Here is a 15,650-nt window from a genome sequence, read left to right on the forward strand (position 1 = left end):
TCCATCTACCCAATATTTTTAGCATATCTCCTCCAAATAACTTTTCAATGAATAAAAAAGTTTGACATCCATAAAGATGATCACATTATTGGGTGTTGGTAACCAGTTATTAAACTAATCAAATCCAATTTATAGAAAATATCTCTTTATCTTTCTATCCATCCAGATACTAAGAATTTGCACTGATTCCATAGACCTGCACTGTACAATAGTGTAACCATTTGCCGCCTGTGGCTACTGAGCATTGAATGTGGCTCGGTCAAGTTGAGAAAGGCTATAAGTGGAAAATACAAACTGGATTTTAAAAATGTGAAATACAAAAGGTAAAATATCTCATTAATAACTTTTATGTTGATTACCTGTTCAAATAATATTTTAAATATACTTAAACAAAAATATTCATTTATCTGTAATTATTAATTACTACTTTTAATGTGGCATTTTAAATGCCAATGTGGCTCATTATATTGCTATTGGACAGTACTGTTTTGGACTACAGAAGATAAGTACAAATTTACTGAAAATTCTATTTTAATCTAATAGAAATAAAAACAAGGGATCCACAATAATATGAACCATCCTAAATCCCAGCAAAACAAAAATGTATTTTCTTTTAGAAATATAGATCTCTTTAAAAAATATGCATAAAAATTAGTGCTGGAAGCAGAGAAAAATGCAGATGCATGGAACCTTTCCATTTCCTCTCCTACGCTATAATGTGAATAGCAATGCAGCCACTTAAAAAATCCCCTTTTAAACCAGTTTCTACACAAAAGTTGTTCTAAAAGAAGCAAAAATATGTCTAATTCACCACCTTAAAAGACTTCCTAAAATAAAGTATCACTTTACATTTAACTAACGTAGTAAAGAAAAAGTGACAACTCATAATTTCCAAACAGAGTCATAGAGAACAATCTCTACTGAACTAGCATGAGAATGGCTCCTTTTATTCTTCAGAATATTAGGAACAAAACCGATGTCAGACTAAAACTCTATTTAAAACAACTGTTAGGTGCCTAATTAAAACATATGGTACTCCCTTACCCCAGTTACCCAAACAGATGATGTCATTTTAAAAAATGAACAGTTCACTTATGAAGCAAATGAGGACTTTTTAATTCAATACATTACACATTATTTCTCCTAGTAATTTTCTGATAGAATTAAAACATTTCATTACAAGAAATATATCTGCAACAAGTATATCACTTTTAGCAAATACTTACCTTACCAAATAGGGGAAAGGCACTCTTTTGGAATGACCAAATAACAGGTGTCATCATTTTTGTTTAATGAGATCATAGTTATTTTATGAATAATACCAGGATTTTTTGCCCTTAATCTAAAGCCCTAGAAACTGCAGTTCAGGTTTGTTAGCCAAGACTCTATTTTAGGAAATCCCCAGGAATACATCAAACCCAAATGGTCCATTTGAGAATGGACTCATTGACCTGGTATAAACCAAATGATCCAACCAAGCACAAAAAACAGTGTTACTAAGATTGGGAGAAATTTTTTCAATAAAATTTACAAAACTTCTAATTGTTCTCTTGTTCAAGTGGTAAATTCTAAATTCCACAGTTTATGTCACTTCTCCTTTCATACTTCCCATTTGTTCCTCAACCCACTGCAAACTAGCCTTAGTTCTTGATAAAACTGCTCTAATTACAAACAGCTCTAATCTTCACCAGTCAACTGATTAATCTTAAATAAAACTTTCTCCTGCCTTAGATTTTGGGATATTTCTCTTCCCTGGTTCTCCTGCCTATCTTCTCTATCTCCTCTACCAATTCTACTGCAGATAGGTATCCATGAGTTTCAATATTGTGTTTTCTCTCAATCTTTCCTTTAATTTTCTTATTTTGTAAATCCATCCTATGTGATTTCTTCCATTGTCTATATAGTAGTCTGCATGTATAGGCAGTATCAGATATTGTCTTTATATAGTCTACTTAGAAGATGTATGATATCACCAAGGAAGCATCTATTAAAATAGCAAAATGGGGAAGGTAGAGAGAAATAGGGACAAGAAGAGAAAGAGAGGCCAAACAATGTTGGAATGGAATGGAATGGAATGGAATGGAATGGAATGGAATGGAATGGAATGGAATGGACTCTCAAGTCCATATTTCCAGCCCACATCCTTTTATTAAGCTAGATCCATATTCACAATTTCCTACTGGTCTTCTGAATCTGGTTGATCTCATATTCACCTCACATTCAACATGTCAAAACTCAACTCCCCATCTTTCCTTCCTAATGTATTACTATTTTGCTAAAAATCCCAACATCTAACATATGACCAAGTCAAAACTTCCCCTCTCATATTCCCCTTATAATCATAGAACCTGAATAATTTTTCTCCCAGATATCTCTTGAATTTGTCTGTTCCTCTCCACCTTTATTGTCTTTGTTTTTATTCATGCCTTCAACTCTTTCTTTGGACTATTGCAGTAGTCCTACATATATCCCTTCCTGTTTAGTGGGTATCAATATTTTATGTTACATTTCACACTAAATTGAAATGAATAGAAAGCATTTTTATAATTCTTCCACCTGGACCCTACTGTTTTGAGCCAGAGGAATTTTTTTGATTCCACATTTATTAATACAAATGTGTTACTGAAAATTATACAAACATTGAAATACCTTTAAAAAGTATTCAGGATGAATCTAACTCTGCTAAGCCACTTTCACCCTGGCCAATTATATTCACACACACTTTTGTTGGACAAAAAGTATTTTCATTTTAAAATCAATTGGATAGGATGATCCATTCTGTGGATACCAGTCAGCCTCCTTCCTAGCCACTTCCGTCATTGTCCCCAAACAGGCTTATGAACAAAGTGGTCATGGTGATGGGGGGGGGGGGGGATGGGGGGGTAGGGGGGGAGGATATGCAAGGGCTCAACAACATGGATTTCCACTCACTGAGGCTATGGCCACTGTAGAGTGTCCAATCTGCCAGGAGCAGAGACCAACACCAAATCCCTGATATGGCACCGATCAGTCAGCTACCTGGTGGCAGGTTGATTACACTAGACCAGTGGTCGGCAAACTCATTAGTCAACAGAGCCAAATATCAACAGTACAACAATTGAAATTTCTTTTGAGAGCCAAATTTTTTAAATTTAAACTTCTTCTAATGCCACTTCTTCAAAATAGACTCGTCCAGGCCATGGTATTTTGTGGAAGAGCCACACTCAAGGGGCCAAAGAGCCGCATGTGGCTCGCGAGCCGCAGTTTGCCGACCACGGCACTAGACCATTTCCAACATGGAAGGGGCAACATTTTGTTCTTACTGGACTAGACACCCACTCAGGATATGGGTGTGCGTTCCCTGCATGCAATGCTTTTGTCAAATTAGCATCAATGGACTTAAAGAATGCCTTATCCACCAGCATTGCTTCTGAACACAGAACTCACTTCACAGCACAAGAAGTGCAATGATGGGCTCAAGTTCACAGAATTTATTAGTCTTACCATGTTCCCTAATATCCTGAAGAAAATGGCTAGACAGAACAGTGGAATGGCTTTTCTGAAGACTTAGTTACAGTGCCAGCTAAATGACAATACCTTGCAGGACTGGAGCAAGGTTCTCCAGAAGTATGAATATGCTTTGAATCAGTGTCCAATATATGGGTTTTTTTCCCATAATAAGGATTCACAGTTACAGGAATCAAGAAGTAGAAATAGGAATGATACCACTCACTGTTACCCCTAGTGACTCACCAGCAAAATATCTGCTTTGAGACTCTACACCAGTGATGGCGAACCTATGACACGCATGTCAGCACTGACACACGTAGCCATTTCTGATGACACGCGGCAGCTGAGGCGGCCACATGCCGAGGATGAAACATTTGCTGCTCCGGAGGATGAAACATTTGCGACTAGAGTCTTGGAGTTAAGAGTCTAACTCCAAGACTCTAGTCCAGTGATGGGCAACCTTTTGAGCTTGGTGTGTCAAACTTCGCCAAAAAACTGAGCATAACTCGGGTAGTATGTCACTTTGAGGAAAAAAACTAACTCCAAGACTCTAGTCGCAAATGTTTCATCCTCAGGAGAGATTGGTTCTGTTTCTCTGGTGAACAGACTAATACAAGGTAAATTTTATAAATAAGATTAAATTTGTTGATTAGGGGTTTTATTGTTGTTATTTGTTTTTGGTCCATTTAAAATTTGACCCATTGGAGCTTCTGCAATTGAATTCTCTTTTTTGGTCATTATTTTCTACTATTTTGAATTTTCCCTGTTGAAACTTTTGCAGATCTAAGTTTTGTCAGGAAAGTGATACTTGTGATACTTCTATCAATGTTTAGTCTACTAAAAATTTTACCTTATCAGTTTTAACTCTTTGTAAGTTTTATTTTTGGTGTGTGTGTGTGTGTTGTTTTGTTGTTGTTTTGTTACTAACAGTCTATGCCATTGGCCAAGCAATCTGGTAGAATCATAATAATTGAATAATGTTAATACTAATTCTAATAACAGCTACCATTGATTGAGCACTCACTATGTACAAGGCATTATTCTAAAGTACAACACACTTAAGTCACTACAACGCTCTCTTATACACAGGACAAACTGTAGCACAGAGAAGTTAAGTAACTTGTCCAGGGACACACAACCAGTGAGTGGCAGGATTGGCATCAAAGTGGCCATGTTAAAATACGCTGCTGTGGACTGTAAACTACCTGTTTGTTTTTCCCATAAGAGAAAAAAAGTACTATTTATAAAACAGGGTTTAAAGTTTATAATGATGATGATGATAGGAGATAGTATCTAGTGAGTACTTATTATGTGCCACACAAACACTAAGTGCTTTATATTCTCATTTAACCTTCAACTCTTCTTTTTTTAAAATTTATTATTTATTAAAGTATAGTTGATAGATAATACTGTATTAGTTTCAGGTGTACAACATAGTGATATGACATTTACAAATCTTACAATGTGATCACCACATTAAGGCCAGTAACCATACAAAATTATCACAATATTACTATTTTTCCTATGCTACCCATTACATCCCTATGACTTTACTAATAAGTTAACAAGACTCAGCAAGGTTAAACAGCAATCAACAATTCTGTTAAACCTATGTTCTTAGCCTTTAAGCCATATAAGGATTGAAATAATACAAGGTGGGGCAAAAGTATGTTTACAGTTCTGAGTACATGATACACAGAGTTTATTCTTGTACTATTATTTGTATTATTTTCCATATAAAAAACTATAAACCTACTTTTGCCCAACCCTATTTTAAAGAGCTTGATATATTGTTTTTATATGTACTGTTCTAAGAATTTATGCTATAACATTTAAAAACTGAGCATCTACAAAAATTTAAACAGCTCATGTAATGTTCTTGTAATAAGAAATTCTTAGATTATATTTCATATTCAAATTAGTAACCTGGACAAATACACAATTTGTTTTACCAAATGACAACTGCCACAATTATTATGGCTGAAGGGGACACTTACTTAAAAGTATATAAATAATGAATGACTTCCCTATATTTACATCCAATTCACTTTTGTCAATGAATCTCTTAATGTTCCTGTGATACCAGCAATCCCATGCTAATGAAATTCACAGAAAAAAATGTTTAATAAGTAGAATCTCTGCTTTTCAATCTCACATGCTTTTCTGGTGTTGCAAAAGTTACAAGGAAAAAGATAAGCTAGAAAGCCCTTATTAATCTTTCTTGCTTGTGTCCTGAGTAAAACAAAAGAATGAATCCTCACATTCAATATTAGAAGGACATATGAGTGATACAGTGAGTAGCAAATATTTGTACTTAAAGAGGCTTCTTGTATTACCAAGTACAAAAATCTAAATTGGAAAAAGGATTGTCTATATAGATATATCAAATAGTCTCTAGATTTAATTATACATTAAGCAACTAAGTTTAAGACCTGACCTGAGTTAGTTTGACTGATTTATCACTGTACAGTCAGAACTAAACTGTGCTTTTCATACTAGGTGAGCAAACAGTATTGAGTGAGTAAATTAGTCAACTCTTTGTTTAAACAACAACAACAAAACTTCTCTATTATATAGTTTATATTAAACATGGGGAGTGGGAATTGAATGTTGCAAAAATAACCTATAAAACCCATCCTATATATAAAAAAAAAAAAGGCTAATATGCAAAATGTCCCCTTGGGAGTTCGACCGACCGGGAGGTCGACCACTTGCTATGACGTGCGCTGACCACCAGGGGGCGGCGCAGAATGAAGGAAGGCCTCGGCCGGCAGCCGAGGAAAGGAAGGCCCTGATTGGCCCTGATCGCCAGCCAGGCCTAGGGACCCTACCCGTGCACAAATTTGTGCACCAGGCCTCTAGTAGAATTTATAATAGTGTGGAAATATGGTACATCTCTATTGTCACATCTAAAGCATCTGAAAAAACTATTACAAAAGGCAAGTAGTCTAGAATAAGATTCTACACCACAAGACAAAATTACAACAGACAAAAATTAAATGAAAAGTTGTATCTTGCTTTGCACCTCAGCATATGAGCCCCAAATAATGTTTGTAATCCTTCCTACTACTTGATCCAAATAGTATTTAAAAAATTTTTTTCCAAGCAATATGGATATACTACTTAAATATTTGCAACACTGAAATTTTTTTGAAAAATTGGTACATCATTTTAAATGATTTCTCCCAAACATCTGAAAAAGTATATACATCCTTTAAGATGGAAGTTTATCTCTGGTTACTTATATACTCTTAAGTGCAAGATTGTTTTTTAATGCTGAAGAAATGTTAAAACAATTATTACCATTATAGAGGACTCTCGTTTACTATTTAAGCTGAAAAGAAAAAGTGATTACAAATGGATGTAAAACATTTAATCTTAGACTAAGGTCAAAATTAATTTTGGGATAAAACCTCTGTGCAGATTTATAGGCATATTAATCAACAGCATAAGAGTTTATCAAACTCTTAGATTGTAGTCCAGCTGGTGTGGCTCAGTGGTTGAGTGTCAACCCATGAACCATGACCAGTCAGGGCACATGCCAGGAGTGCGGGCTTAATCCCCAATAGGGGGCATGCAGGAGGTAGCTGATCAATAATTTTCTCTCACCATTAATGTTTCTATCTCTCTCTCCCTCTCCCTTCCTCTCTGAGATCAATTTTTAAAAATTTAAATTAATAAAAATTAAAAAAACACCTCTTAAGACTATAAAGTCATCACTCTAGAAAGACTTACATCAACTCACCAATATTATAAATTAAATGCTTTTTTCTTGAAATGTCACTCAAGTAAAGCTAAGCAGTATTATAACATAGGAAGAGATGTTAAGGGGGTGGGAGGGAAGAAAAGTCCCTTTACAAAGGAGCATTAGCTAGTAAGTATAGAAAAAAATGAAATATGAAAATCATCATTTTGGAAATCCAATCAATGAATGCTAAAACCATTAAGTAAAAGGTCCGTGAATAGAACACAAGATATTTACTTGGTACAAAAATATTTCCCAACAGATTATTTAATAGTTGCAAAGAAGAAACCATACCTTTACAAGGGCAAGAGTCAACGGAACCAAACTTAGGATGGTAATCAAACTCAGCATCACTAAATAGTAAGAACAACTTATATTATGTGCTTTCTGATTAAATCAAAATAAAGTTCACAACATTATCTATCATCCAAATGTTAAAAGTGTTTAACTGAATCTAGTTTACAGGAAATATGATACCACAAGGAAGGAATAGGACGCACGCAGAATATCAGACAAGAAAACTTGGCTACATTTGTAAAAAGTCAATGTCATCCACGATACTGGTTATTTCTTCTCCTTTTAGTCAGTCTAGACAGAGGTTTATCAACTTTAATAATCATTTCAAAGAACCAGTTTTTCAGGATTTTCTCCATTTTTGTTTTGTGATATTTTAATTTCATTGATTTCTACTTCTACTTGCTTTATGTTGAATTTATTCTTATATGTCTAGATTTTTAAGGTAGAAGTTTAGGTTGGTTTGAAACTTATTTCCTTTCCTAGTATAAGCATTCAATACTTTAAAATTTCTACTAAGTATTGCTTTAGGGATCCCATACATTTTAATGTTTTTTATTGATTGATTTCAGAGAGAAGGAGGGAGAGGGAGAGGAAAAGACAGAAACATCAATGATGAGAGAATTCCTCAATCGGCTGCCTCCTGCACACTCCCTACTGGGGATCAAAGCTGAAACCCAAGCATGTGCCCTGACTGGGAATAGAACCGTGACTTCCTGGCTCATGAGTTGATGCTCAACCACTAAACCATACTGATAAAGTTATGTCTTCATTTTCACTTAATTCAAAATATATTCTAATCTTCTTCGAAATTTTCTCTTTCACAACAGGTAAAAATATGTGGTTTAATTTCCAAATATATGGGGATTTTCCAGATATATATTATTAGTTTCTAACTGAATGCTGTTAGAGTCAAAGAAGATACTCTGTGTCTCCTTCAATTATTTAAAAATTTTTAAGTTTATTTTATGGCCCAGAATATCTTCTAGCTTTGTAAATGTTCCATGTGTGCTTAAAAAGAATACGTATTGTGCTAAATATGTATTCTGATAAAGTGTTCCATAAATACCAATCAGCTCAAGTTGGTTGACAATGCTGTCTAGGTCTTCTATAACCCATACTGATTTTCTACTTAGTTGTTTCATCAATTACTGAGAAAGGGGTACTGAAGACTCCGACTGTAACTGTGGATTTGTCCACTTCACCTTTCAGTTCTATCAGTTCAGCTTCATGTTCTCTACTAGGAGCAGACATATGTTTGGAGACATATTCCTAAACACATACAACTGTATATAGATTGTTATGCTTTCTTGGTGAACTGGCCCTGTTACTATCACAAAATGTCCCTCTTTATTCCTGGAACTATCCCTTGTTTTGAAGTCTACTTTGTCTGACATTAATACAGAAACTCCAGCTTTCTTTAGTTTAGTGTTTCCATGGTATATCTTTTTCATCTTTTTACAAATTCCCTCCCAGTGCAATTAATACTTTGTGTCCGACAGTTACAGGCAGACCACCATGATCCTTCACTCCTGGAAATATTTGGGCATTTTCCAGATATATATTATTAATTTCTAACTGAATGCCCTTAAGAGTAAAAGAAGATATTCTGTGTCTCCTTCAATTACTAGGGGGTGGAGAACCACCCTCATTAGTTGTTATGCTATTTACATTTCTTTTTTAAAATGTTTTAATTAATTTATTATTATTATTATTATTATTATTATTATTATTATTTTAGAAAGAGAGGAAGGGAAAGGGATAGAGATAGAAACATTTCATCCTGCACACCCCACACTGGGGATCGAGCCTGCAACCCGGGAATCGACCCTTGACCTCCTGGTTCATGGGTCGACATTCAACCACTGAGCCATGCAGGCTGGGCTCTTACATTGACAGAGGTTCATCCATATTATAGCAGTACTTAATTCCTTTTTATGGCTGAATGATATTTCATCATATGTATATATCACAATTTTTTAATCCATTCTTCCATTAATGGTCTTTTGGTCTGTGACCACTCTTTTGTGAATAATGTTTCCACAAACGTGTTGCTACATACTTGTGTGGATACCAATTTTCTATTCTTTGAGGTATATATCTAGTGGATGAATTATGGGTAATTCTATGTTATAAGATAACTCTATTCTATATGGTAACTCTATGTTTAACTTTTTGAGGAACCACAAAACTGTTATCCACAGCAGCTGACCTTTTTATATTTCCACTAACTTTGTACATGGGTTCTAATTTCTCCATCAATTTGCCAACACTTATTTTCTGTTTAGCTTTTTTTATTAGAGCCATCTTAGTGAATGTGAATTGGCACCTCATGTGGTTTTATATGCATTTCCCTAAAGACTAAACATGTTGAGTGTCTTCATACGTTCTTGTCCAGTTGTAAATCTTCTTTGGCAATAGGTGTATTCAAGTCCTTTGCTCATTTTAAAATTGGGTTGTTTGTCTTTTTGTTGAGTTTTAAAAGTTCTTTATATATTCTGCATGCTAAATCAACATCAAATACATGATTTGCAAATATTTTCTACCATTCTGTAGCCTGACTTTTTATTTTCTGGATAATGTCCTTAACATCACCTAAAATTTTATTTATTTAATATATTTCTCCTCAACTAGAACATACACTTCATGTAATACCAGACCTTCTTTTTCTTGTTTACTATTACACCCTCAGGAAGTAGGACAATACTTTGTACATTATTTTTCTAGTGAATAACTGAACACATGGCTCTATTATCAAATTGTCACATCAGAGTCAAATAGAATTGAGCAAAATACAAAGTAAACCTTATATCTTGACAATAAGTACAGAATAGTCAGATTGTTTTCTTTCTTGTAACTATGTATTTTGGTTGCTACTTATATTTGTAGAAAAAGGGAAAGAGAAGTGTTATATAAAGATCTGGGTCAAAAAAGTAACACTTTAGTGTCCATTTGCTATGGTCTTGGCATGGAAAGAATTTTAACTAAAAAAAAAAAAAAAAAGGATTTGGGAACCACAGCTTCCAGTCAGGCACGTGATCATGACAGTAAACAACCAATTTGGATATTGTGTTCTGAGCACATTTAAGGTAGGCTAGGCTATGACATTCATTAGGTTAGGTGTATTAAATGCATTTTTGACTTAAAATATTTTCAACTTATGGCTTTATAGGACATAATTACATTATAAGTAGAAGAACATCTGTATTGCCAGTAGAAGGTGGTGGTGGTGATCATACTGGTAATTCAATACTTACTGCTGGAATACAGATTTAAATCCTTATTCTGAGTTCTGAAGAATTCATAAAGTTATACTGGAAGGTCAAAAACCTTTAGCAATAGACGTTCACTTTATATTAGTATTATGCTCACTATTTGCTAAGCAACTGCTCTATTTGTCAAAATTCAAATGAATAAGGTTTTGTGTCCTTGGATCTTAAGTACATTCTGCTCTCTGGAGCAATATCAAACAAAGGCTAAATAATCCTATATAATAAAGAGCTAATATGCTAATTAGACCAAACAGCCGAACGATCGTCCAGATGACCTTCGGATGAAGCCAGGGCTACAAGGGCTGCGAGGGGCTGCGAGGGGCTGTGAGGGCTGGCCAAGGCAGCCGGGTTGTGAGGGCCGAGCCCCTTGCACGAATTTCGTACATCGGGCCTCTAGTTCTATATAATAAAACCCTAATATGCTAAGTTACAGTTGTCCAGTTGGCCATTCAACCAATCAAAGCATAATATGCTAATGATATGCTAAGGCCACTCAATGACTCGCCATGATGTGCACTGACCACCAGGGGGCAGATACTCCGACCGGTAGGTTAGCTTGCTGCTGGGGTCCGGCTGATCAGGACTGTGCGAGACAGGCCAGACACACCCTAAAACCCTCCTGCGGTCCTTCCCTAGCTGGCCTACCTCCCATGTCTCTCCCTGGCCCCAACTGTGCACCGGTGGGGTCCCTCAGCCTGGCCTGGGCGCTCTTGCAATCTGGGACCCCTTGGGGGGATGTGGGAGAGCCGGTTTCAGCTTGACAGCGGAACGACCAGTCGCTATGATGCACACTGACCACCAGGGGGCAGACGCTCCACACAGGAACTAACCCCTGGTGGTCAGTGCACTCCCACAGGGGGAACACGGCTTAGCCAGAAGTTGGGCTCACAGCTGGCAAGTGCAGCGGTGGTGGCAGGAGTCTCTCCTGCTTCCGCGGCAGTGCTAAGGATGTCCGACTGTTGGATATCCCCCGAGGGCTCCCAGAGTGCGAAAGGGTGCAGGCTGGGCTAAGGGAACCCCCGAGTGCACGAATTTCATGCACTGGGCCTCTAGTTTTACATAAGATTACCTCTCAAATACTTGAAAATGACTATACCTATGGTGTTCTTATAAAATCTTCTTTAGTATAATCTAAATATATCCTGGGCTTCCACAGTCTTTCCTATACTGTCCAGAATATAGTCTATAAACATTTCACATGAGTTCTGGTATTCAAACTAAATACAACACTACAAATGTTCTATTACTTAGAACTGAATTGGATCATTATTCTTCTAGGAAGACCATACTTGCAATTTAGGGGGTGGGGCTGGGGAGGGGAGGGCAGCCATATTACATTATTGGCTAAGTCTTGATTCCTGTCAAAATTTCTAGGTCTATGATATAGCTTTGAATTTTAAACTTAAAGGCAAAGTTACAGGTTGATTTCTATGAAATAATCTTTTATTTCAGTTTCTTATTCTGAATAGATTGTTTAAATATGTTGGAATCCTGATTCACTATCAACATATTAGCAGCATTTCTGAAATATTCCATCCTATACAATTCTGAAACATACTTCACATATATTGTAAATAAAATAAAATCAGAAATTTAACCAAAGCTCTGTAACTTTCACCTATTTTGTGCATCTCTGCTTTATTCTATCTGTTTTATAATTTATTCCAAAGGAGAATGTCTGCTTAGTGAGAAAACAAATGGAAATAAATTGAAGTGGGGATCTGCTTTCTCCTGGTTATATCTTAGCCCTATATTGTGGGTCTATCTTGTCCTTGAAAAAAAAGCACAAAGATTATTTTTGTTAAACGTAATTTTCAAAAGCTTGTTATTCTGGCCAATTTTTTTTGCCCACTTAACTTTTTCATTATGAACCAACATTCTATATTTTTTTAAATATATTTTATTGATATTTTACAGAGAGGAAGGGAGAGGGATAGAGTGTTAGAAACATCGATGAGAGAGAAACATAGATCAGTTGCCTCCTGCACACCCCCTACTGGGGACGTGCCCGCAACCAAGGTACATTGCCCTTGACCAGAATCGAACCTGGGACCTTTCAGTCCGCAGGCCGACGCTCTATCCACTGAACCAAACCGGTCTTGGCTATATTTTTTATATATATCTACCCAGAGGTCTCAGTACTTGAAAAACAAGCAAAAACACTAGTAATTCATGATTCTAATGTATATGACTATAACTTATGCTAAATGTAAATATATTCTCATCTATCCTTATAACAAAATCACATTGTACTGATAACTCAGTTCAGCTTAACTCCTAACATTACCCTCAATTCTGCTTTTTCTATTTTTATGCTTTTATATTATTGACATTTCATACAAAGACAGATCAAAATATTTTAGTTCTATCTTTTGAGTATTCTTTACCACTCTCTTATTCATTTTTTAACCATCTTCAGTAATATTAATAGACGATAATTAACTGATGTTGGGTTTTTTCAATTGTCAATTTTTTTTTAGTTTTCTAATTTTATACCCATATGATGTTGTTTCTTAATTTTACTGAATAAAAGTAATGTCCACTTTAAAGTAATTATGTTTTTTGCTTCCCAATTCGTAAAGAGTTCCAGGTTTAACACAACCTTTCTCTGCCTACCCTGTTACTATCTAACTCCCTACTTGAAAACAGAAAACTGAAACAAGAAATATCTTTTCTAAGGTTAACAGCTGACTTTTCTTTTAAACTCTCGTATTCTTGATTAAGATCACTCTAGTCTGAATTTGCCAATGTCTAAGTGTCAAAAGACACCTGAGGATAGCTGTACAATCAGTGGCTGTTCAGTACTCTAAGTTAGTTAACATTATTTTTGTAAGTTCATTCTTTTTCGTTTTGACAACTTCTCTACTTTAGAAAAAAATGTAAGCATATACCTTAACTCATAACTTAATGTCTTGGTATAAGAAGGTAAAACTATAGTATTTCGTAAGACATAAATCACCACATTACCAAAGCTTTAAATGAGATAATTACATGTATTCTACATTGGATAGTATTTCATCTGCACCTTTAACAAAAACTAGCTGAAGTTATGATTTTAAAATTACCCATGGCAAAATACCTATTATGAAACAGATTGGTAAAACTTGAAAAAAAGGTCTGACATACATCACTTATTTTCTATGACTGAAAACATAAAGAAAATAGTACCTATTACTAACAAAACTGTGTAGACAGAAAAAAAATGTTAGAACGAGGAAACTTTAGGCCACAATAAGACACTATTACAGAACATAAAACTGACTCAGAATTTAATTGAAATAGAAAATCATTATAACAAGAGCACATAAGCTGTGCTTTTAAAAAGAATTTAAAGGAAAGGAAATGAGAAAGGTGAGAAAAAGTACCACTGGACTCCTTACCCATTGCGGCTGGTGCTGGAGCTTCCTGATGGTATTTTCAGCCTGCTCCAGCTTAGCACTGGCCTCATCACTCTGCTGTTTGATGGTGGCCAGTTCCCGTTTTATGAGGTAGTTTTCCTCAGCCTCCTGGGCTCTTGTCACTTGTCCCTTAGGACATAATTTTTGTGTGTATAAAGCAATTTAGGATAGAGTCAAGAAAGACTGTCTTTGTGAGGTTTAGTTATTTACTTTGACATATTTTTTTTTAAATCACCTCAGAGAACAGAACAGCCTAAGCAATTGTTAGCCAGCAGCTCATTATTGCTCCAGCAAATTTTGGGGAACTAAATGAAAAATTCATCTGACAATCTTAAGAACAATTCTTGTTTCAGTCAATAAAAATTCAATTCATGCAATATTATTGAATTGTACATGCAGGACTAAATGTCAATGAATAAGTAGTTAATTTCACAGAATCCACTGATTGCCATTTTGTAATACTTTAAAATAAGGTTAGCTTTAAAACGTGCAAAAAGTGTTTATTTTAATAAACCCAGATAACACCCTGTTATCAAGAATAAGCTTATACCCACATATACCACCTAAAATATTATTTTTTTTTGGGGGGGGGGGGAATGCATGTAAAATTGCATGCATTAAAATACAAATCTCTACATTTAAGACTTTCCTTAGAAGTTAGAGAAAATGCTAAAAAAACAAAATAAAAAACTATACCTGTATCAATCTATCTGCCAAGGAAGCACTTTCCTACAAAAGGAAAAATTCAGATAGAAATGTAAGAGAAAGAAATAAAATAAAGGTGATAAAATTAGGAATAAGAAGAAACAAAGCATACCCAAATTCCACCTACTTTTCATGTAATTAAAATAAACATGAAGATTTTAAAGCTATTTTTACTGAATGTGTTTTTATTCTTAAACCTTAAAAAATATATTAAAGAATAGGCTGCAGAAAGTCATGTACTAGAAGAGACTAAACACAAATTCCAAGAGGTTTTTCATTATTTGGAACAAGCAAATATCTTCCCTTTAAAGCATACTTTTAAATCTTTATTTTTAGAGTCAGTCACATTGTCAAACCACTAATATGAAAGGGAGAAGGAATTTGAGTAAGTAATTCCACTTACAAAGTGTGACAGCAGTTTGTGCAACCCCAACTTCCAAAGACGCAAAGCAAGAAAAATATCACAAATGAAATAAATGAGCTCAAGGTAATACACCCTAGCAATAACTGATTAAACTTTCTGGTTGCAGAATTTGATAAATATGTATTTACAGAATTCTAAGTGGACACGTAGGCCATCTAAGTCAATAAAAAAGGTACTTAGTTTTTAGAATCAAAATCCAAGCTTAACTCTTTCTAACAGCACCTTTATCATTGTGAAGGTTCAATAAAATAGAAATGCTTTCTCTGTGAAAATATCTCACTCCAAAGATAAAAGACCACTAAGATGATATATATTTTACTATA

At 35.0% G+C, this 15,650-nt stretch overlaps 1 protein-coding gene across 5 annotated transcripts in view; it reads right to left on the reverse strand.

The window, feature by feature from the left end:
• Positions 1–15,650, reverse strand: part of EVI5 (ecotropic viral integration site 5) — a 184,877-nt gene that overhangs the window by 82,211 nt on the left and 87,016 nt on the right. For 3 of the 5 annotated variants that reach the window (XM_054721358.1, XM_054721361.1, XM_054721360.1), the window contains exons 12-13: positions 14,895–14,927; positions 14,181–14,327 (exon numbers count right to left, since the gene is read on the reverse strand). The exons of 1 other annotated variant lie outside the window; for it this stretch is intronic. In XM_054721358.1, coding sequence (XP_054577333.1) covers positions 14,181–14,327; positions 14,895–14,927 — 180 coding nt within the window. The remainder of the gene's footprint in view (positions 1–14,180; positions 14,328–14,894; positions 14,928–15,650) is intronic. One more of the 5 variants, XM_028129965.2, reaches the window with a different exon arrangement.

Source organism: Eptesicus fuscus, chromosome 9 (genome assembly GCF_027574615.1).
Source record: "Eptesicus fuscus isolate TK198812 chromosome 9, DD_ASM_mEF_20220401, whole genome shotgun sequence".
NCBI lineage: Eukaryota > Metazoa > Chordata > Mammalia > Chiroptera > Vespertilionidae > Eptesicus > Eptesicus fuscus.